General features: G+C 33.1%; 4 protein-coding genes across 5 annotated transcripts; 2 read left to right on the top strand and 2 right to left on the bottom strand.

Moving 5' to 3' along the window:
• The first annotated feature begins 1,669 nt into the window (after positions 1-1,669).
• LOC140832271 (protein LATERAL BRANCHING OXIDOREDUCTASE 1-like) lies at positions 1,670-4,689 on the top strand. The gene is made up of 4 exons (XM_073196181.1): positions 1,670-2,045; positions 2,892-3,139; positions 3,252-3,579; positions 4,307-4,689. Exons 1-4 carry the CDS (start codon positions 1,803-1,805, stop codon positions 4,541-4,543), a joined length of 1,056 nt encoding a protein of 351 aa, XP_073052282.1. The 5' UTR covers positions 1,670-1,802; the 3' UTR covers positions 4,544-4,689.
• Positions 4,690-7,167: 2,478 nt separating this feature from the next.
• Positions 7,168-12,299, bottom strand: LOC140832270 (pyrophosphate-energized vacuolar membrane proton pump). The gene is made up of 8 exons (XM_073196180.1): positions 11,943-12,299; positions 9,905-10,479; positions 9,439-9,818; positions 9,068-9,154; positions 8,662-8,992; positions 8,180-8,590; positions 7,667-7,726; positions 7,168-7,581 (listed from the first exon to the last, which is right to left on the bottom strand). The coding sequence occupies exons 1-8, from the start codon at positions 12,187-12,189 to the stop codon at positions 7,375-7,377; spliced, it is 2,298 nt and encodes a 765-aa protein (XP_073052281.1). The 5' UTR covers positions 12,190-12,299; the 3' UTR covers positions 7,168-7,374.
• Positions 12,300-19,336: 7,037 nt separating this feature from the next.
• LOC140832268 (uncharacterized) lies at positions 19,337-22,069 on the top strand. The gene is made up of 4 exons (XM_073196176.1): positions 19,337-19,561; positions 20,974-21,011; positions 21,088-21,358; positions 21,616-22,069. Exons 1-4 carry the CDS (start codon positions 19,507-19,509, stop codon positions 21,894-21,896), a joined length of 645 nt encoding a protein of 214 aa, XP_073052277.1. The 5' UTR covers positions 19,337-19,506; the 3' UTR covers positions 21,897-22,069.
• LOC140832269 (uncharacterized) lies at positions 21,870-23,646 on the bottom strand. 2 transcript variants are annotated; one of them, XM_073196178.1, is made up of 4 exons: positions 23,522-23,646; positions 23,221-23,394; positions 22,674-22,835; positions 21,870-22,568 (listed from the first exon to the last, which is right to left on the bottom strand). In XM_073196178.1, the coding sequence occupies exons 1-4, from the start codon at positions 23,597-23,599 to the stop codon at positions 22,443-22,445; spliced, it is 540 nt and encodes a 179-aa protein (XP_073052279.1). In that variant the 5' UTR covers positions 23,600-23,646; the 3' UTR covers positions 21,870-22,442. The 2 variants fall into 2 exon arrangements, with proteins under 2 accessions (XP_073052279.1, XP_073052280.1); XM_073196179.1 differs by having other exon boundaries at positions 22,674-22,829.
• Positions 23,647-23,713: the final 67 nt, after the last annotated feature.

The following is a 23,713-nucleotide window of genomic DNA, read 5'->3' as shown; positions in this document are numbered from 1 at the left end:
CTTGAGGTATCGAACTCGACTACATCATCTCTTTATTGAGATGTTGGTGTGATTGATGGCTCATGGCCATTTCTTTGATTTTTGATGGTTTAGATGGATGTTGATGAATCCAAGGTCAATTGATATATATTTTGGGAGGGTAATACAACTTGAGGTCTGGAAATCGATATCTCATCTTTTATTGAGATGTTGGTGCCATCCAGGTCCATGTCCATATCTTCCATATTTTACATGATTCAGATGTATGTAGATGAAGCCAAGTTCAATTGATTTATTTTTTGGGAGGGAATTACAACTTGGATCTCGAATTCGAAACTTCATTGTTTTATTGAGTAATGATAGTGTGCATGATGGAGATGAATGTGAATGTGGCCAAGGTCAAACCCTAAAAATAAAGTGGTTTGTTTGGTTGACAAGGGTAGTTTTCAGCCTTTTTTGCTGGCTCAATGCAGGGCTAAATCACGTGAAGGGGCGATTTATAATTACATCGATGGAGAAAGTGCATAAGAATATTAGTACATATGAATATTTTTCCAGCAATGAGTATGTTTGTAATATAGGGATGGAACCACATGATCGTGGAACCAAAATCTAGAAGCAATTTCACGTCATTTTTCATATGATGCAATGCATTTAGCAACGATAAAAAATGTGGTCTTTTTGCAACAATTGCATTAAATATTTGGATATAAAATCTAGGAGCAATGTCGCGGCATTTTATATGTTATGCAATGCATTGAACAATGTACAAAATATACGTGGTCTCTTTACAACAATTGAATTAAATATTTGGATATTATCTCAAGAGTAGGTTTGAATAAATCATCGATAACAGATATGACATCACAAGTTGAGCCAATAGAGAGACTGGGGAAGCCATTATTGACTAAACAGAGTCAACTAATCACAGAAGATTAGAATTAATTTTTTAATGTATGTTTTAGATTTGATTCGGTGTCGAAGTTATATCCATCGATTATATAAAGTAGTATTTGAGTTATAAACAATTTTTTTTTTAGAATAAGTGTTATAAACTATTTGATTTATATTTCCATACCAGCTAAATATATAATTAAATATGAAAAAATTACAATTTTTAGTAGTGTGTATTTTTATTTTTATTTTTTTTGTGATTTTAACTTTTATATTGTCGGACTTTATTTTGTTTTAGTATTGTATCTTTTAGTTTTTAGCAATTTTAATTTTTTATCGATGATGATGATGATGTGATAATATAAACGTAGTTTTATGTTGATGTTAGTGTTACATCAATGTTGCATCAATTTTATGTCGAAAAAATAATGTCTGATATTACAAAAAAATAATAATAATAAAGGAAATTTATAGATTCTCTAATATGAAACTTCAATGAAATCGAAATAGTCTTCTATTTAATAAAATTTCAATTTTAGTCCTGTTTCTTTCAATATTTAACCGGTAGCACTTTTTAAAAAAAACTTCTGCATCCACGTTGAAATTAGTTACATCGGTTTCGATTAGTTTTAAGCAGATATGGATTAATTGATGAAAATTAATATTATATTTTTAAAATTAAAGAGTTTATTTGAAAAGAAAAAATTCAGGGTATTTGAGGAGTAAAATTTGGCTGACGCGCGTCGCTTGATGCAGGAATCCACGTGGAAGATAGGCATTAATGCAGAAGAATTTTTCACATTAACCCAGCGCAGACTTTCATGAAAACAAAACCCAAAACGTTATTGAATGGTAAGAATTCTCATCAATTGTCAGCTCTAACGTTTGACCAGAAGAAATCCCAGATTTAATCTCCAAAATTTATTCTCATGGCTGAAGCGGGCACGAAGACGGTTCAGGAACTGGTTCAAAGTGGAGGTGACAACAACGAGGAGGTGCCACATAAATATATTTGGAGAGATGCTGAATATGGCCCCATTAATATCACTGCTACTTTGAGTGGTGAAATCCCAGTTATTGATTTGAGCCGTTTGATTCCATCAGCAGCCGCCGCCATGGATGCAGAACTTAACAAGCTTCAGTCTGCTCTTATTACATGGGGCTGCTTTCAGGTTTCAGCTTTTTATTTGTATATAACATAGAGTTAGGATCTCTTTATATTCTTGATTTGATTTGTTTGTTTCGTTGAATTTATGGACAACAAATTTTGATCCATGTGAAGCTCATCCAAGAAAATATCTGTAATAGAAATAACATATGAAATTTTTTTGGTTAGAAGGGGGCAGCTAACCCTCAAGGCAGCCTCGGTCCACGCTTGGTGGATTGTGATGGGGTTACGTATCATATTTCGATTTTTTTTCTTCTAAGTAGGATAGTAAAGTAACTATTTCTCTCGGTTACAAATAAAGGATGAAAAATGGCGCGTATATTATATTTTAATTGAGGTTAGGTGATGGGGTTACGTATCATATTCTTTCTTTTTGTTTTCCACCCGCATTTGATGATTGTTTATTATGAATCCGTTCATATGTATGCCTTCATTTAGGCCTCAAAAAAGTAGACAAATGGCATATAGGGGCTAGCGCGAGAACTATAGTAAGCTACTTCACTATGGCTCGACTCTCTCCAGCTTATCGAAAAAATAAGAACATATATATAGATCTTTCATGACCCATACCTCGTGATATAACAAAATGGGAATCTACTGATTTATATGCTGATTTTGTAAATATCAATATGGTAGTATATAGAAAGACTCGCTTGCAGAACCTCGACGTACTCTTTGAACTGTGGAATAACATGTTTCATATATAGATTGATCAAGACCATGACTGGCACTTGTATTGCTTAAAGATGGAATCCTTATTGGTTGCGATTAATTTTTTATGATTCTGTAAGTTTTGCAATAAGAAATAAATATCTAATTTGGTATATATCATTTAAAATTGAATATCCAGGCCATAAACCATGGCATCGAAAATTCCTTCCTGGATGAACTGCGAAGAGTTTCAAGAAAATTTTTCCATCTGCCCATAATAGAGAAACAAAAATATGTCAGACCAGTGGATGGCATTGAAGGCTACGGCAGTGATATGGTTCTTTTCGAGAATCAATCCCTTGATTGGAATGATAGGTTGTATCTTTTACTTAGTCCGAAAGATCAGCAAAAGCTCGAATATTGGCCTGAAAATCCAGAAACTTTCAGGTAATATCAGCCATTTTCTCTGTAAAAAATTGGGTTTTTTTAGTTACAAAATCGGCTTATTTTTAGTACAACATGAATTCATTTGACAACTTAGGGATTTTTAATCCTTCAGGAAGATATTAGATGCGTATACTGGTAGTTTAAGACAAATCCAAGAACTGATACTAAAGGCTATAGCAAGATCATTAAGCTTACCAGAGAAATGCTTTTTGGACCAATTCGGAGAGAGGCCTACAATGTATGGAAGGTTCAACTACTATCCTCCATGTTCGAGGCCAGACATTGTTCTTGGGCTCAAACCACATGCAGATGGCTCGGGGATAACTATTCTACTGCAAGATGAAGAAGTTGAGGGCCTTCAAATGCTGAAAGATGATCGGTGGTATCGAGTTCCCGTTATGCCTCATGCACTTCTTGTCAACGTTGGGGATCAACTTGAGGTACGTCTTAAACTCATCTTTCTATGGGTTTCAAGAATGAATTTCATAGCATGTTTGGTTGTGAGATAGGAGGCTTTGATCTTTCAAAACCTCGTTTTATATTGCTGCGTAGAATTGGGTATAACATTAATGTTTTTCATTTGGATTACGCGAAGCAACCTTTTTTTTTTTGGGATACATAGGTCGGGGGAATTTCCTATCTAACCACACTACCACACACAAGTGCGGGCATTCGAAGTTTTGAACCAAGATCTCGTATCTTTGGGGATCACCCTCCACTAGACCACTATTGTATTGGATTCAAGTCACATTAGGTGCATATATACCTGGGTACGTAAACTAAAAGTAGACTAATGCGATTTTCAAAAGCTTCGTGTATGATTTTGTTTCCTTAATATTTGGCAACTAACCCTCCTAAGTTCCTGAAAATTCGACCTCGCTCCTGGCAAGTTTTCAATTTACCGCAGTTTCATAATGCTCATGACTCGCATTCTACCGTGGGGGAAGAGTTGATGGATTTATTATTCTCCCAGTTTCGATTAATCATTTTCGTAAAGCAACGAAAGATGTGAACAAGTTGTAAGTAGGACCTATTGCATGGTCCACGTAATCTTGATTCCGCAGCCTGTGAAACTTACTCAAGCGTGATAGAATACTTATCATCTGTTACTTTTCATAACTTTTGAATATTTTATGATCTCGTTTTATCGCTCTTTCGTCCACGCAGATAATGAGCAATGGCATCATCAAGAGCCCGATGCATCGAGCAGTTACGAACACAGTCAGGGAGAGAAATACTCTAGCTATGTTCTTTGCTCCAGATCCTGAACTAGAGATTGGACCGGTGAATGAACTAGTTGATGATACGAGGCCGAGATTATACAAGAAAGTAAGAAACTACCCGAAGACCTATTTTCAACACTACCAGCAGGGGAAAAGGCCAATTGAAGCTGTTAGAATCTAGTTTTACTCAACGTGCACGAGTTTGGTTTTTATGGGAAAATTGCAATTTCAATCGTCTGTCTCGGGTCTTCGAACGTATAACTTGAATTTTTTTTCTTTTATCCTCTTTTTTCGTTGGAACCAATCGATTATGACTTATTTGGTACATATTTCTGCGCATCATGACTAATATGATGAGAATAAAATATATATTGTAGTCTACTAAAAAAAGTCTATATTATAGACACTAAATTATTTTAAACAAAAAAAATGTGAAATGAAGTAAAACGACGTCCAAATTTTGAGGGAAAAAATTTTTTGTTTCCTTTTATTTGCTCAGATATATTTTAATGTATGTAATATAAGTTTTATTAGGAGAGCATTGAATGAAAATAAGCAATATTCAGTCTAATCATTGGTTTCAGCCAAAAATATAGACTTTGTAAAATGCAAAATTAAAAGTATTAAATGACAATTTTTGACAAATTAAATAGATAAAACCCAAAATATTTCAATTTACTATGATTTTTTCTAAAAAAAAAAATCCGCTCTTTATTTTTTACCTGCAAATTGACAATAATAATAATAAAATAATAAAAATAAAATATTATAATTTTCAACGTCAATTAAATAATCTTTTTATTAACTCAATAGTTGACAATAATGTATTATCAAGAACTTGTGACAAATATTATCAAATCGTCGCGCAACCGGATTTTAGAACACAGTACATAACAAAATTATACAAAAGAAATGCACGAAGATACAGCAAATAAATAAGTAGGAAAAAGTCTGGAGTAAAATAAAATTCTCAAATCTTGTTCCCAAGTACTCCGACAAAGGAAACCACCAAAGCCACGAGTCCGATCACCGCGGTTGGAGAATAACTTATTCCACCGGAGGGTGGTGGCGCACGCGGCGGCATAGGGGCAGGCCCCGGAGCCATGTGGTGGTCGTGACCTTCATGGGCCGCCACCAGTTGCACTAGAACTATAATGCAAGCAAGCATAGCAATCGATCTAAAAGCCATAACCGTTGCGTCACTCGAGAAAAAAAAAAGAGAGAGAAAAGGATGCTTATAAATTTGTCCAGGCTTAAAATATCTGTGTCAAGAAACATCTTGTAGTCATGGCTATTTATATGCAATTTTAGCTGCACACTTGCGTTAGCTTGACTTTGTTATTATTGTACTATATATCCAACGTCAAATTTGTACTGCCATTTTAATTACCTTAAAGAACGTATGAATTATTGCCAACTTTCAAGACTTGGCAAAAATAACTTAATGCCTTCCATTGACTCTTACGCGCTTTCAGCATACAAATATCAGAGGAAAACTTATGTTAAAAAAAACAAATTTTTTTTTTACTATTTTCCCCTAAAATTTATATTTTCACCACAGGTTTTTGTGCTCAAATCTAAGAGTAAGCGGTTGAGGTATTTTTCCTTTTTGTAGATGTATTTAATACTACAAACTTCACAGTTTTATATCTATAACATTAGGTCTCTTGTGAGACGGTCTCACGAATCTTTATATATGAGATGGTCAACACTACCGATATCCACAATAAAAATTAATACTCTTATTAACATAAAAAGTAATATTTTTTCATAGATGACCCAAATAAGATATTCGTCTCATACAAGTTTTTGTCTTATAACATATGAATATATTATTACAAATTTGGTTAATCTGCGGAGGTTACTTTCTAATCACGTGACAAAATAATTTTAAACGACATTTTTTGTTATTTACCATTTTCAATTAGATAAAACATTACGCAAAAATAGTTGATAATTATTCAAAAGTAAGGAATCGTAGATAGCTCAAATAAATTTTTGTGTTGTTTGAATCAGACACTAAAACAACAGATCATGATGTCAATTATATGAATTGCATAAAGGTAAGAACGAAGCAACAAAATGAATATTATTGAAGAGCATTGCTTTAGTTTTCATTAGGTTCACGAATCTTTATCTATGAGACTGGTCAATACTATCGATATTCATAATAAAAAGTAATACTCTTAACATAAAAAGTAATATTTTTTCATAGATGATCCGAATAAGATATCCGTTTTACAAATATGACTTATGAGATCGTCTCACACAATTTTGGTTGGCGTAAAAATTGCCTCGTTGTCAAGGATTTTTAGCTGCACGACTTTGTTTAATTTGACTTGGTTCTAGCAGTACTATCCAACGTCACATCTGTACTGCCATTTGATTTTAATTAAAAATACTTTGTGTGTGTAGAAATTGCAAGCAATATTATTTCTTGAAGTTTAAAAATAATTCACACACACACACAGACATATATATATATATATATATATATATATATATATATATATATATATATATGTATGAACGTAAAAGTCAGCGGTTCCTCATCTTTATGCGTGCTGTTTCAGCCTCCATTATTTATATACACGAACATTACTTAAATATACAACGCATATGTTGAAAAGATTATTTTCTTTTTAAAATTAAAAAAACTGTGATGTAAAAATCATCGGTCGTTATCTTTCTACGTACACTAGATAATCTACGGACGAACAAAATATTTTACGAATCACGTTAATCAAAGAGTTCAAAACAATGTGGACATAAGCAACTCGTAGATGAAAGAACAGATACAAAAGCTAATGGAAAAAGTTGACAAGCCATTGATATACTTGGTGAAAGAATACTAAAACTGTGTCCCAACTCTTAACAAGATTAGGCCATTTGATGATAGAGAATTTCTCCTCAAATGTAAATTAAATTAGAGATCAGCAAAGCATATTATACTTCAACGGAAATTACAAAAAGTCGGAGCAGGAAATCTAGAGCATCTCATATCTCTTTACTTCAGAAAATCTTGAAGAGCAAACCACCATGAGTAGCAAAGAATGGGGCGAACACCAGTGATTCGACTGCCATAAGCTTGATAAGAATGTTCAAAGAGGGCCCAGATGTGTCCTTCAGAGGATCGCCAACTGTGTCCCCGATCACAGCAGCCTTGTGTGGGTCAGATCCTTTAGGACCCAGAGTTCGAGCATGCTCTGAAGCACCAGCCTATAGTCGGGGGATCATAAAAAAAATTAGTGAATTAAGCGCAGATTCAATCGTCATGCCATTAAAATTTGGAACAAATATTTACCTCGATGTATTTCTTGGCGTTATCCCAAGCACCACCGGTGTTGGAGGCAGAGATAGCGATCTGCGTGACATGATGCAAGTGGTAACAATGCCGTACAATACAAACAAAATTATCACTGAGTTTCCTACTTAAATTGAAGATTTGGAAAACAAAACCATTCAGGATTACGATTGATCCATGGCATTTCGAAATTATTTTCGGTTTGAGTAGGAAGTCTTTCCTTGCCTGCCCCCGCCTAAAAGAAGTACTGATACAGTGTGAAACCAAATAAAAGGACGGACTATGGGACGAATATGACCCATCAGATATCTAGGGTGCTATACTGCTGCTATGTATATACAATTTCTCTAGTAATTGAATTGAGATTTTCATTAGAAATCAAACAATTTTCTCGGCTCAGCTTTTTCCCTACTTATTTTTCCATTTCTTCCAAACAGATACGAAATTAATCACTAATAAAATAAAATGTCCTTGGAGATCTCAATAAGATGAAGCCCGTTTCAATTAAGTTACCTGAACACCAGAGACGAGAGATCCAGCAAGAACACCTGAAAGTGTCTCCACACCAAAGAAAATGCCCACGATGAGGGGTGTGAGCATGACAAGAGCACCAGGAGGGATCATTTCCCTGATAGATGCATCGGTGGATATCTTAACACAAGTTGCATAGTCGGGCTTTGTAGTGCCTTCCATAAGTCCAGGGATAGTATTAAATTGCCGACGCACTTCTTCAACCATCTTCAGAGCAGCACTGCCGACGCTTTTCATTGTCATTGCCGAGAACCAGTAAGGAAGCATAGCACCAACTATTAAACCGATGAAGACTTTTGGGGTCAAAACATCTACAGTTGAGATGGAAGCACGGCTCACAAATGCACCAAAAAGCGCTAGAGACACAAGAGCAGCAGACCCGATTGCAAATCCCTGAAATTAGGAGTTAAGGATCGATATTGGAAAACAGTAGTATCAATACTGCCAATATATGAAACAAGTACCTTCCCGATAGCTGCAGTGGTGTTTCCTGCAGCATCAAGGGCATCAGTTCTTTCTCGAATTCTATGACTCATGCCTGCCATCTCAGCAATACCACCAGCATTGTCACTGATGGGGCCATATGCGTCAATAGCCAGACCAGTGGCTATGGTGCTAAGCATCCCAAGTGCAGCCATTGCAATGCCGTACATTGCAGCAAAGGTAAAACTGACAAAAATGCTGACTGCTATGGCGAAAATCGGAATAATAACTGATTTGTATCCCAATGCAAGGCCAAAAATAACGTTGGTGGCTGCTCCAGTACGGCAAGAATCCGCAACATCTTGCACGGGACTGAAACAATGGAGAGATTACTTAATACATTAACTGTATAATTACTTTACACGAGATAACTGTCAAGATATATACCTATAAGCATTGCTTGTGTAGTACTCTGTAACAAATCCAATTATCAGACCAGCCCACAAACCAACAGCAACACATAAGAACAATTGCCTGCAACATTCAAATAATGTTGTTAAGGAATTTAACAAAGAAGCAACAAAATGGTACATATAGTAAATGTGTGCACATACTTATGCAAAATTCTTAAAGAGGGATAGAGTAATTCAAACTTATTACAGTTTTCTCTTCATGAAAAACAATAAGGTTCCTAATTTGACAGTGTACTTACGAGACTGGATGATATGCTTTATATGAAAGGAAGGGAAATTATATGTAAATGAAGGTATACAATGAAAGAAAAGTCATTAAGAAATTTGGGGGAACATTGAACTCACCAGCTCTTGACATCTTTCTGGGTTCCGAAATTAAATATAGTGAAGGAGGAAGGAAGGGCAATGAAACTGACAACAGCAATTCCAACAGTCATTAATACCGTGGAGATGATGAGTTGCTTCTTCAGTGCAGGCTCGATTTCTTTGACAGCCTTGACTTCAAAGAAGTCAGTTGCAAACAAGGTGGTCAACAAACAAACAAGAATTCCAACGGAGCTGACCAAAAGAGGAAATAACATAGCAGTAAAGTCATGATTGATCCCAAAAGATGAGATTGAAGCAACGACAAGGGCCGCGCAGGAGGATTCTGCGTATGAACCGAATAGATCAGATCCCATACCGGCAATATCGCCTACATTGTCTCCAACATTGTCTGCAATGACCTGCAACATTCATCAAACACAAGTTCACAATTTAAGAACAAAATATTCCAAGAAACTATTATCAGCTATTTTTACTGTAGCCATACAGCAGGATTCCTAGGGTCATCCTCTGGAATGTTCCTTTCTACTTTGCCCACAAGATCGGCCCCTACATCGGCAGCTTTCGTGTAGATACCTCCACCAACTCTGCCAAAGAGAGCCATGGAAGATCCCCCAAGTCCATAACCGGTTATTGCCTCAAACAGGCCTTCCCAGTCATCACCATAGTATAACTTGAAAAGGTTGATGGCAATATACAAAACTAAAAGGCCATTTGCGGCAAGGAGGAAACCCATCACTGCACCAGACCGAAAGGCAACTATGAAAGCCTTTCCAACACCCTTCCTAGCCTCCAATGTAGTCCTGGCATTGGCATAGGTGGCAATTTTCATTCCAAGAAATCCAGAAACCAAAGATGTGAGGCCACCAAGAAGAAATGATATGGTACTAAAGACAGCTGTAGCTAGAGCAGGCTTGCAAATTTTGGTGCTGTCAAACGTACATGATTGGCTCTTTGTACTGAATCCTTTCACAGAACCGAGGAAAAGGAAAACCAATATGGCAAAAGCAACCATGAAGATGCCAACATACCTGTACTCGGTAAAAAGAAATGATGTTGCACCTGTGATATCACAATTAGATTATAAGAATCGGAGACAAATTACTGAGCAATTATTTGTCTTTTTCTGTTCTTCTGAACGTACAACAATACAGTTCGGACAAAAAACAAAGATACAGACAATAGAAATTCAAGTTCAAAAACATTATTAGTTTCCGGAAATCAACTTTCAAGTGCACGTTTTAATAATAAAGACGTCATTTTAGCCTTACAAATCGTTTTGAGATCATTTCAACAACATGAAGTAACGACAATATTTAGCGCACGCTATGCCTAGGTACTTTTTCACTTATTAGTTCATGCTATAAAGTAATCTGCAAAATGTTACTAGCCAACATGGTATACCTTTCAGACAGAGCTATCACAAAGGACAAAGAGTCCAGACAAAACCTAGAAAAACAGAAAACTATAAAAGGAAAGGAAAATACAGAAATCCAATCGTGAGTATGTATAGAAGAGCAACTTTATGCCAACATAGAACTAAACTTATAGCGGTGACGTAGAGAAACTATGCGTGTGTATTAATTAGACGACCTCGCTACAAACTAATGAAAAAAAAATATAATCTGAACAAAAGTTACTAGCTTTGATACGGTAAAATTGACACCGAAACTTGTTATCAATTATCAATTAATTAATGTATAAAAGGGACAACAACTATTTATAATAAGAACCAGCATCTAAGGCTGACTCATATAAATGACGAAAGCATCCTAAGAAACAGTAGCAACAACTGTGTTTAACAACGAAGCATGATCGTGGATCCTTTTAGAAGAACCGCATCATAGGGCTTGACAAGGCGGAAAGGAAGAGTGTTTCTTTAATCAGCTGGAAAGACGTGGACTAAAAAAATTGATCTTCGATTTTCACGTGGACAGGGATATTAAAGGAAATTTTAAAATCACGAAATACATATAGAAAATAGCATGCTTTTAACTTTTCCACCATGAGAAAGGAACAACAAGAGAATCAAACGAAAATAGGGCAAAAATAATAAAAGGAAATAAAGCCACGTAAGGCTATAGATTTCAAACGTGAATACAAGGGTGCTGAAGGCATACGCAAACGCCGTTAACATTAAAGGATCCGAGCAAGAACCCAGATTTCCCATCTAGAATCATAAAAAAATGCAAACTTTTCGTGAAATAGCGCATAATTAGACAACTGTATGGAATAGCACTGAAGGAATATAATAATCATACAAGCTATATATTTTGAGACTACAAAGAGATGCATACATATTACTGCATACTTTAAGCAATTGAAAATAACAGGTAAGAAACAGCCATAACCAAAAGGCCAAAAAGAAAATCTGCCAATCCATCCACGAAACCAAGAAAAACCCATATCCTCAACATAATATTATTCAGTCATAATGCTCAACTCTCCCTCGTAAACAAATCTCCTTGGCTCGGTAAAATAAACAAACACAACCAATGCACGGAATATATAAAAACAAAATATACCTTCAGATATGGCTGCTTGGATTTCGGCGCATTTCCGAACAACAGAATGCTCATTGGTGCCTTCTTCCTCCTCTATAAGAGCTTCGTTAAACCCACTTTTGCTGTCGGTGGAGCTAGATTTGTCAGCTGAAAGCTTTACCTTGGAAACCAGCAGCCATTGGAAGAGGGCGAAGACGATGCCCACGACCGCGCAGAGGGGAATAATGATTTCGGTGGCGAAATAGGGAAGCAGCGTCGTCTCGCCCATCTCTTCTTTTGCGTGCAGAGGGATTCGCGATATGGGGTGTGGGGAGAGAGAGGGAGATGTGCGTTTGGTTGTGGAGTGCGAGCCTGAATTTATGCGGTGAGGAGTGTGGAGAAATTCTGGAATTTTGTTCCAAAAAATGGTTTATATAAAATCGCATTGTTTTATTTATTTATGTATTTATGATGACCAGCAACTTTTTTTAGATTTTTTATAAAAAAAAAAAAAACCTTTTATTAGGTAAATTCTCGAAATAAACTAGAAATATAAAATTGAAGAAAATGAAGATAATAAATATTTATAATGATATTCCGAGAAAAAATCCCTCCCAAACTTAAAGAAAAAATATCACCCAAGCGGAAAAGTTAAATATATACAATTTATTATGGTAAAAAAAATATGTGTGTCGCCTTATTTTAGATTACACACGTCTTAGAAATTATGATTATTACATCATTCGAACAATCCAGTTTTCTGGTCATGTCTAGCTAGCTTTTAGTCATGGGATAAAGTTAATAAGAATATTGAATTTTCTCGACATTATTCAAAGTATAGTTCACATCACTATTATAGATTTTTATAGCTAACATGACCACGCTCATGGAATTTGAATAAATCAAAGTAAAATAATAGCACACAGGTTTAATTTTGAATAATTTGGTGGTAAAATTTCTTTGGAAAAAAGCCTATTTATGCACAGAATTTTACTTTAATGTTTTTAGAATAACCTAACATGAGTTAGGTGCACCAAATCGGCTCCACGAAACATTGGTTGACAAAGACTCGAACACAACATATAATGTACAACTGTAGATACTTTTTAAATCTCGTGTAAATTCTCGGGAAGCATGAAAATGTCTTTTTTATATACATATATAATCTTAGGCTTTTTGATTATGAGATATATAGAAAATATCTTTTATATATATAATATTATGCTTTTGATTATGATATATATATATATATACAACGCGAATACAAGGCCGTTATTTTTCAATCATCTCAAATTCGACACGCTGATATGTAAACTATACTTTATGGATATACTTCGTTAGCAAGCTTAATGCAATAACATACAAACTATATCAATCGGATAAACTACAATAGCATACATCGTGCGACATGTTTGATCGATAAAATTTTGGTGGAGAGAATCGAATTATCACACATTCACCTGTTCCGTCAAATCACGGGCTATGATCATGATATATTGTTATAATATATATATATATATATATATATATATATATATATATAATAATTTTTCTCATAATTTAATAAGCTATAATAATTATTAAACGGACAATAAAATAAATATATATAAGAGAAAAAAAAAACTTTAAAGGGGTGCCAGGATTCAGGAAACCGAGATGTAAAAACCGTACGGTTGTCTTAAACGAAATTTCCGCCTACTTTTACTTGAAAAATAAATGCTTACCCGTAGTTGGATAAGTACCACACAATTTAATACTTTAAATTTATAATTAATATGCTGATGATTATTATAATCTTATTTGTTTAAGTTAATTAATTATGTTACTGCGTGTTAGATTTTGCTCTTTTTATATATGTATACCATAAATTATAATAATTAATTAAAGGATCAAATGTCTAATTCTACTTTCAAGATCAATGAACTAATTTGCAAAAAAGATATACATGTTATTTCGCATCACATGTTTAATAAGTTGAATTCAGAAAGCCTGAAATATTATAAATTTAATAACTATAGTATATAATAATCCAAAAACCCTATAAAATAAGTATATATTACTCATTTTAATGGATGAACAAAAATATCACTTATTTTATCTAATAAAAAATTGCTAGATCGTTAGTTTTGATGATAACAAAAATGACTTATTTTACTATATCAGGTTGTTTTTGTGTATATCACAGGTATTCGAACGTTCTATTGAAATTCAAATATATTCGTTCAACCAATCTTAATGCAACATCTTGATCTATTTGACCGCTCGAGCATACAAGCTGCGTCATAAGATCACTCAATTGTTCACTATATCGAAACATATTTGAAATGTTTAAGTAAGATATTTTCAGATTCAAGTCACACATTTTACTAGGATCCTACCCACTTTTAAAACAAAATTTGCAGACTGATTATAATTTATACACTAAAAACAAGACACTATAATATAAGAGTGTTTTTATTAAAAGACAAAGCTCAGTGACAGTTATTTGTTGCTGCCATCAACCGTTTCTTTCTAAAATTGAAAAATGTCAAATTGCTCATTATTGAATGTATTAAGAATCAAGAAAGGACGGGTACAACTGTTCTTTTGCATTAATTGACTAAAATCGAACTTTGAACGAGCAAATGCAAAAAATACTATAAATAAAAGATGTTAAGAAAAGTTTCTTACGATGCAACACGATTAAACGTACATTTGAAGCAATTTTTCAAGCTTGCATTCTCAAAAAAATTTGTGAGCACTCTTTGCATTCATATCAAATGCTGCTCAACAGCTCTCGTTTCAAAAGAACATTCGTCGGATCATTAATGATCAAATAGGTCTTCTGTCAACAAACTCAACTGTTTATGTCAAGACCGTTTGAGGAGTTTTTCGATGATTTGAATCTAAGGAATCATTCATTATATATATTTGTATTGTATTGGTTGTCAGACTTGTTGTCTCAATCGTTGATGAAAGTTAATTAGGAGTTTCAAATTTAGACAATGAATACATTCTAAACTTGAAGCATAATGTTACAAAGAGTTTTAAAATCAAAATCTTATTAAAATCATTCCTAAATGAAATAATATGTGACTAAAGAATTTGAATCTCCAAATATTCATAAAAAATCCTCATGTCATTTACTGCATTTATTTATTTTATTGCATGTTTATATTTGAGCATGAAAGTATAAAAAAATCTCAAACCGTTTTCTACACTATTTGTAGTCCGATCTTTTTTAAGAGTTGAAAAAAACAGGTCTTATATAGCTAACCTTATTAAGGCCGGTCGAATCATTTCTCAATTATTTTTAAAAAAATTAAGTGTTTATTCACCTCTTCTAAACTTATTTACGATATTTATGATCCCGAAAAAATTATTATAACAAACTATTTTGATAAATTCTAAAAATGCCTAAATAGTTTGTTGATAATTACGTTTATTTTTTCACGTGAATTAGTGTGTACGCTTGAGTTGCTAGTTATAATAATAAACCAAACAAGAGTACGTGCATTTCTCAATGAAATTTTTTATTCCAAAAAAAAAAGTAAAAGCCGCTAACATTTTTTTAATAATAAAACACGATCACATATTTTATCCTTTAGTTTTAAGCTGGCAGTTCTTTCCCCAATTCGCCAAAACTTGCCTTTTGAAGTTAAAAGGAAAAACTGATTTAAAAAAGAAATTAGATTAAAAACTATTTTCGTTTCTACGCATAAATAAATAAAAGTGTGTGCTTTAAGGTTTTGAATTGTTCATTCTAAATGGGCAAGAAGAACAAAATTCGAGTTACATAGCTTATTTATATATATTAATACCCGATATACGTGTGTATTTGTTAAAATAATAAATAAAAAAAATTGGAGTTTATAAAAGTAAAGATTATATTTATACTATTAATTAGACGCATATATAGATATACGTGTTGATTAGTTTTTTCCCTTGTGCTATTATTTGTGTAAAAAAAATAAAGATTATATTAAAATTAGAAAGTCTATATATATTCATATAATATTTTTTATAAAGACAATTATTTAGGAAGGATAATTTTTTGTTACTTTTCAAAATCTGCGATGTTTGGCAAAGATCAAAGAGTAGGTCTCTGTAAGACGGTCTCACGAATCTTTATCTATGAGATATGTCAACCTTACTGATATTCATAATATTAAAGTAATCATACATCATCCCATCATATATAAGTTTCTTTTTAAGGGGTGAAAAATAATATATTTAATTTAACTCTCAAAAAATAAAATAAAAATGGACCCGATTGAGTTGGGTGTAGAATTAAATGTGGATGGGGAAAGCATATTCTTCGTTACAAAACAAAATTAAAGATAAATAGGATCCAAAGATCTCAATAAATGTGAAGGAATAAAACTCAACGAAAACGAGATATTCATCGGAATCTTGCCTAGTGACCACATGTTATTAGTTATATTATATTATATTATATTTTATTATGTCAATAAATAATTTAATGTGCGCAGTTTGAAGATAACATCGGAGAAAATTTTTCCAAAATACGAGAGTTTCCTGTGGGTCTATTTCCAAGGATAGACCACAACTCATTTTCACGATTCTGATACAATATTTATGTATAAAAAGGTTATTTTTACACATGCAATGCAAACAAATTAGTGTGGCTAATGTGTATCTAATATCTAACTAACGTTCAAAATTGTGATAAATTTTAGAAAATGGAAACTATCGTTTGTGATCATGTATATAACATAACACATTCGTTTTTCGATCACGTTAACTTATTTTCTTGTACATCTCGGAAATTTAATGATTTTAAACCAAATGTTTTCGAATTATGTGATTTGTAGGATTTTCGTTATAGTAAAATTATAATCGGTGACGATGGTATGATTGAAATAATTTAAAACCGAAACTTTTGCAAAGCATTTTATAGCTTTCTAGTTAGGTGTAACTATTACTTCTAAAGAATCTGATTGTGCGAGAGAAAAGTTGAATGGAGGTCAGGGGAACTTTAAATCAATGCAATTTTGAGAGGATTGTAAATTTATTATAAGTAATCGATTTTGAAATAATAGCTCGAAATAGGTGAATTGCAATCCCGATAGTGACATTATATTGTGTAGGCATAACGAATTTGGTTCCTCTCGCTAGCATCGATTTCTTATTTCTGGTTAAAGCCGAATTTTTTTAAAAAAAATGTTCGGGTGGAGGTTTATTCTATTTCCAGTTTGATTCTTTATATTTTTAACAAAATTGATTAAATGTTAAAATACTCTTGAAAAGATAATTTTATATTATATGTTTCAAAAAATACAAAGGTATATATATACAAGTTTAATAAATTTATAGTTTCACTAAAGGTAAAAAAGATCATGAGTCTGAGTCATGATTAGTGAAAATTAGTAATTAATTGCAGTCATTATATGACTTTAAAGTTTTATATACTTTTTATATGTTAAAACTATAATGATATAATAACATCACAATAATATGAATCTTCATCTCTTATGAGACGATTTCACAGATCTATTTTTGTTAGGGCAAAAACTTATATGAGACAGTCTTACGGATAAATATTCGTGAAACTGTCTCACAAGAGACCTATTCTTTTGTGAGACGGGTCGATCAAGTCCATATTTAATGTGAAAAATAATACTTTCAGCATAAAATTTTATGTCTTTTGATGAGTCGGATTGAAGTTCACACAAAACCGGTAAAAGAATATCCCTGTGCAAATAGACTGCTCATCGATTTGTTAAGGGAAGAAAATAATTGAACTACGGGACTTTTATTACTTTTAAAAAAGGAAGAATATTTAAAAGAAAATGCTCTCCACTTTACCCCAAAGCTTTTCATACATATAAAAGCTCTAGATAATCATTCATGTTAAGGTCGAAAATTACGATTAGTGAATAATTAATTGAATTTTATCGATGCAATCAAATTATAATGTTCGGAATATAGTGAAGTTGAATAAAATTGTGTGTGTGTGTGTGTGTGTAGAATCAAGTAATGGAGAATATTAATATCTATGGTGATCAAAAGTTGGAAAAATTATTCCTCACACTTTCGGTTTATTCCAAAAACGATGTCCATAAAAAAGTGTGGAAAGGGGGAGAACAATCAATCAAAATTTGGATTCCTCATATTTTTTAAATTTTAAAAATTATTATTTTATGTATATATGTAAATCATGATTTATTTAGAATATTTACTCCACCGAGATTTTGAAATATATAGTAAAACATTGGTTGCATCCACTGTTGCAAACTTGTTTTTTTCCAAGACGGTCTCACGGGTCGTATTTTGTGAGACAGATCTCTTATTTAAGTTATTCATGAAAAAATATTAATTTTATGTTAAGAGTATTATATTTTATTGTTAATCGGTAGGGTTGACCCGTCCATAGATAAAGATTCGTGACATCGTCTCACAAGAGACCTGACCTGCTCAATCAATATATAAAATAATTCCTCATGTAGCGCTTAGTCGAGCCTTATCAAGATTGATTTTGGCCCAACTTGTTGCCCATTGGGCTTTGCTTTTACCCGACTATAAAAAATACCAGCAGATGGGCCGAACTGTTTATTTAAAGTTTAGAAGACCTTTTCCATCTAGATATCAAAATGTTCGAAAAGGAAAATTTTCAATTTTAGTGTATGTATTGATGTGTGATATTTTTAATTTTTGTATGTTTTTGTTAGATCAATTATAGTTTTGTAATTATTATTTTTGATCAATTTTAGTCATTCTTACAAAAATCATGCAACTAAAAAAAATTAATATTATACATGATTTTGACAAAATGACTAAAATTGATCCAAAAAACATAGTTATATAACTATAATTGACGAAACATATATATCCAAAAATGTCACAAACCAACCAAATACATATAGAAATAAAATTGATATTTTTTCTTTTCAAAATGTGATTTTTTTAAAAAAAAAAAAAATTAAAGAACATATATACCCAGAGGAAAAATAGAACGGAACCAAAAATATGATTATAAACTCATGAATTCAGAGAGACGTGTATCTATTTGTTGTCATAAGTTTGGAGAGATGTGTGTTTATTTGCTGATATTGTATCATAAATCTTAGAGATAGGTCAACCATTCTTCTACTTTCACAAATATGAAGAAATAAATATGTTTTTTTGAGACTTGAATTAATGACTTCGATCTGATGTCAATTGTTATGATCAAAATGTTGTCAATAGGAAAAAAAACTTTAGTTATTAGTCAAGATGGAACTTCAGTTCTTATAATTGTGAAAACGTTTAGTATGCCAACTTGCGTGCTAACGAGTTGAGCTTGAAGTTCATAAACTCGAAAATATGCATGTCTATCTACTGATATTATCTTATATCACTTCAAAATCAATCTTATCATTTTTTATCACTATCCATTAAAATGACCGCAACGTGCGGTAATTTTGGTTACTGTTCTTGTATGCAAGTAATATTTATTCTTTACACCTTCCCTCCCTCCGCTAACCACTGCAAATTTTTTGCTACGCACGAAACCCTCGAATTTCTGGCATTTTCCACCCCTCAAATTTCCTGAAATTCTTCTATTTGAAGAAAATTCTGGGACATTCATTTCTTTCTCTATTTAATTATTTTTTCAGGGGATTATATGATGGGAAGAAGGAAGAGAGGGGATGATATTAACACAACGCCGCCACCGTCAGGTATTTTGTGATTTGCTCGGAAATTTTAAATTTTTTTTGGCCTCGATGTGTTTAAGTAAGAAGAATTGATCCCTAAATCATGTTCATATCTTCCAGAAAATATCAATGTCCTATCTTTTTCATTGTTTGACCAAAATTTCAATTTTTTCTTATGAAACCAGGAAGTAATGACTTATTGCACCATTTAGAAATCGGTTACATAGCTATGGTGGCTGTCATAAAATATAGGAGGACGCAGGACTCCATGCCAATTATGCTTTTAAATTCATTTTTTGAGTGAAAAATTTGGTCTGTAGCTTTGTAGTTTGTATCATAGAATACTGTCCTTGATATCTTAGACACCATCGCTGATATCTTTAAATTCTTTTTTGTGCCTGTTATTGGAATCCTCATCATTTTGGTCAACTTTCATTTATTTTACATGTCCAAAACTTGGAATCCTGAATAGTAAATGTAGTTGGACCTGCCATGATCATGTCTTATTTCAAGGTTCTCAACACATCTAGAACTACTAGTGAACAGAAATGATGATATAAAAACTGGAATTTTACATTTCCAATTTCCAAGATTAATATCATTTAAACTTAAGTTTAGCGAACAAAGTTTATCAATCAACCAAAGCTTTCCTGCTGAGGCAGAGTACATTAACTCTAATGGAACAAGTATGTAAATGTAGCAAAATGCATGAGCAGAGCACAATGAAAAGTCCTATATTTATATGAGAAAATTCCTATATTACAAAGAAAGGAATAACTTATTCTTCTGAACAGAATCTTGTGTATCAACGGATTTTCTTAATTTAAGCACTACATAGAATCCTGTAGCCTCTTAACTTGCTATTACTTACAGAATATTTAATATTGCTAACATGGCACTTCAAGTGTCTGCATGTCTTGTAAACAAAACTGTTTTTTTCCCTCCCGACTTCTTGTCTTTACCAATTTTTTTTATCGTCACCAGTTCTCCGTCCAACACTCCAACCGGATTATCTTGTCTTTACCGGATACTTGTCTTAGCCATTAATTGCCTTTAGCCATCATTTTTTTTTGTTGCTGTTTAAACAAATTATGTCAGTTAATTGTTTGTCTTCCGGTGGACTGGTTTGGTTCCGCAAGCTTCCAGTGAAACAAACTTTCTGGGTCCTTACACATTCGATGAACTGAATTGCAAATTTTGTAGTTCATTAACTCTTGCGTGATGACTTTTAAAATTTCATATTTTGCTATAAATATGATCAATTTACATACTTTTAATCAACCTCCTTCGCGATCCTCTGGATACTACAGTGTATGGTTGCATTTATTTCATATTTTGTTCTGTGACCAGAGTCGTGCTCTGTAATTCATTGCACTAAATTTCTAGATGATTGGTTGAAATATTATTGATTGTGTTTTTTCTATCGTGACTTGCAGATTTAGTGCAACATTACGAAGAACGTCAGTTGAAACAGGTTTGCTTATCATATTCCAAAATTTTGCTATCTCACTCTCTCTCATATTTATAATTTGGAATTTTATTCATTGCAGAAATCTTCCGACCGGCCAGAAACCAGTGCTACTCAGCATGCACCATCCATCATGGATGTTACGGGAAGTTCTCTTACAAGACCACAAGGCCACCAATCACCTCCAAATCAAAATCATGGTGCTAGCCATGGAATATTATTGAGACATTCTCGTCATTACTTGGATCACAATTATTCTAGGCGAGGCTCGATTAACCACACCAGTGCATCTCCGTCTAATTGGAAGGGTACTCCCGTATATGATACGGCGAAGTTATCCTTTAAACTGGCTAGTAAGGACCATTCTTGTTTTCAATACATGGGTACACTCTATATCACTTCGAGATAACCGCATCTTCAACTTCATGAGTATTTAGATGAAAATAACGCTTCTTTGGCTCGCAATTGAACCAGTAGCATCGATGGAGGCCAGGGTTAGTGGCCGATCATCCATCAGGAAAAAATTAAATTATGTCTGCATTTTTTTTAAACATTAGTCGCACCCTGTCTCTACGTTTATTTAATTTTTAATTAATTTTTCATTTATCAGAATGTAGGGAATTGATGTTCCATAAACTCAAAAGAATTCGGGCAAGATCGTCTACATCAAATGCAGAATCTGCCTATACGAGAAAAATGGAATGCGGGCTATGCCAGAAGCGTTTGAAGAAGAAGTCCTTCAAATTTGACAACTCTAACTCTTCCAGTGAGCTCTCAGTTGTTGGCGTTTTAGTTTGTGGCCATGTCTATCATGCAGACTGCCTGGAACTGAAAACGATTCCCGAAGACATGCAGGATCCACCATGTCCAATATGCAAACACCAGTTATAATTTGACCATTCCTAAATAGCTGAATAAGAGCAACCGTACATGTTTTCTAACATCAACCCTTTATCTGTAATATGGTTAGATGCAGTTACAGCGAGCGGATATAGTAGTATGTCCAGATTTGTGCAGTCTTATACTGGTTTCCAGCTTTTATGGAGTCATTAATATTGATTAGATGTATTTAGCTTTCCATGTTAATTTGGTTGTAATAACGAAACTCAAGATTCATTTATGTTTTGAATTTGAGTTCATCATGAAAAAATCCGCATGCAAGAAGAACAAAAGAAGAAAAGTTGAAGTACCCAAAAAATATTCGAATTCTTGAAAAAAACTATGTATAATATGTGTGACATGATCCCAATATTTCATCAAAGCGACGAGCGTTTTATGAAATACATGGAAGAATATTCGTTCATGCATGCATCACTGTTATTTGACAGCAATTTATCTAGAACTCGGTGTAAGAATTATTTAGTGAGTAGTCTGATTTTCAAAACATAATGTTCTAGAATAAAGAAGATACTTATTTAGGAGAATCCATATATGTTATTAGCATCTAAGCCGGAATTGGAGCAATCCAAGCCACTTTTTGTTTGGTTTCTTTTTCGGCCTTGTTTTGTTCTGTTGAGACGTTCTTTTTGTTGCCAATTCTCCTATTGAAAATGAATCTCCATCCTGCAAAAATGCATGCATATATAAAAATCACTTAAATACATAAAAATTAATTAAAAGCAAACATATGCATTGTTGCTAGAAATATAACAAAGAGGCTCATCTTACTTTTGGTCGGAGTACGTGTTGGTCTTTAGTTTCTCGTGGAATGATTGCTAATAATTCATGTTTCTTCTGATCAGATTCTTTACCAATATTATGAAGAAGCGTTAATGAAGAGGATGACGACTTTGACGTATTCCCTTCCTCCATTTCCAAGCTCAACTGGACCTCGTATTATATATAATATCAGGAACATGGATATTCTTTATTTTCATTTTCGAGATATATACTTGCAATTACATCCTAATTTGAAAATCCAATTTGTCTTTTCATAAAAGAATCTGGTTTCTTTCGTTAATTTTGTTGATTTTCAAGAGGAAAATTAAGGTAGACACACTCATCAATCTCATCAGATGAATTTTATATTTACTTTACAATTACACAACTTGTCATCATATAACGAAAGTCGAAAATTATAACGAGTCCTGAACATGTTCCAAGATATTTTCTTGGAACAAAATCATATTTTCTTGATTAATTAAAGTATCAGAATTTATATATCTACAGAATTATTTCAATATTGTAAATTAATTATAAGTACTGAGAATTGTACCTGCAACAAACGATTCTCGAGCATGGATAGCCGCTCCATAATCGTGCCTTTGTGTTGGACTTCATCTACAGCTGCGCACAGAGACTTGCATTCATTTTCTTTCTCTCTTTTCTCACAAATATTTGAACACAACTCCCTTCTTGACAAGCTATGCTTCCCTTCTAAAAGTTGAAGCTACACACATTTAACAATAATAAAAAAAAAAAAACAAATATTCACTTTTTCTTGATTTACAAATTGTCACAAACAATGTATGTGAAATAAACAAGCCTAGCACATGAAAGAAAATTAAGAACTATACCATGAGATCGATGCGATCTAATCTCGGAATAATCGGCATAGCCGAGATTGTTTCTTGCAATACTTCAACATGTTCCATGAAGATTAAACTCGATAGAAATCCAGAGGTTATTTTCTTGTTTTTTGGTATCCGAGGATTTAAATAGGAGAAGCATTCATTCAATGATAAATAAAAAACAAGTACCGCATATAT

The sequence above is a fragment of the Primulina eburnea genome, chromosome 5 (assembly GCF_022965805.1).
Source record: "Primulina eburnea isolate SZY01 chromosome 5, ASM2296580v1, whole genome shotgun sequence".
Classification (NCBI taxonomy): domain Eukaryota; kingdom Viridiplantae; phylum Streptophyta; class Magnoliopsida; order Lamiales; family Gesneriaceae; genus Primulina; species Primulina eburnea.
Note: the sequence above shows the minus strand (reverse complement) of the source record. Positions and strands in the feature narration are given on the sequence as shown.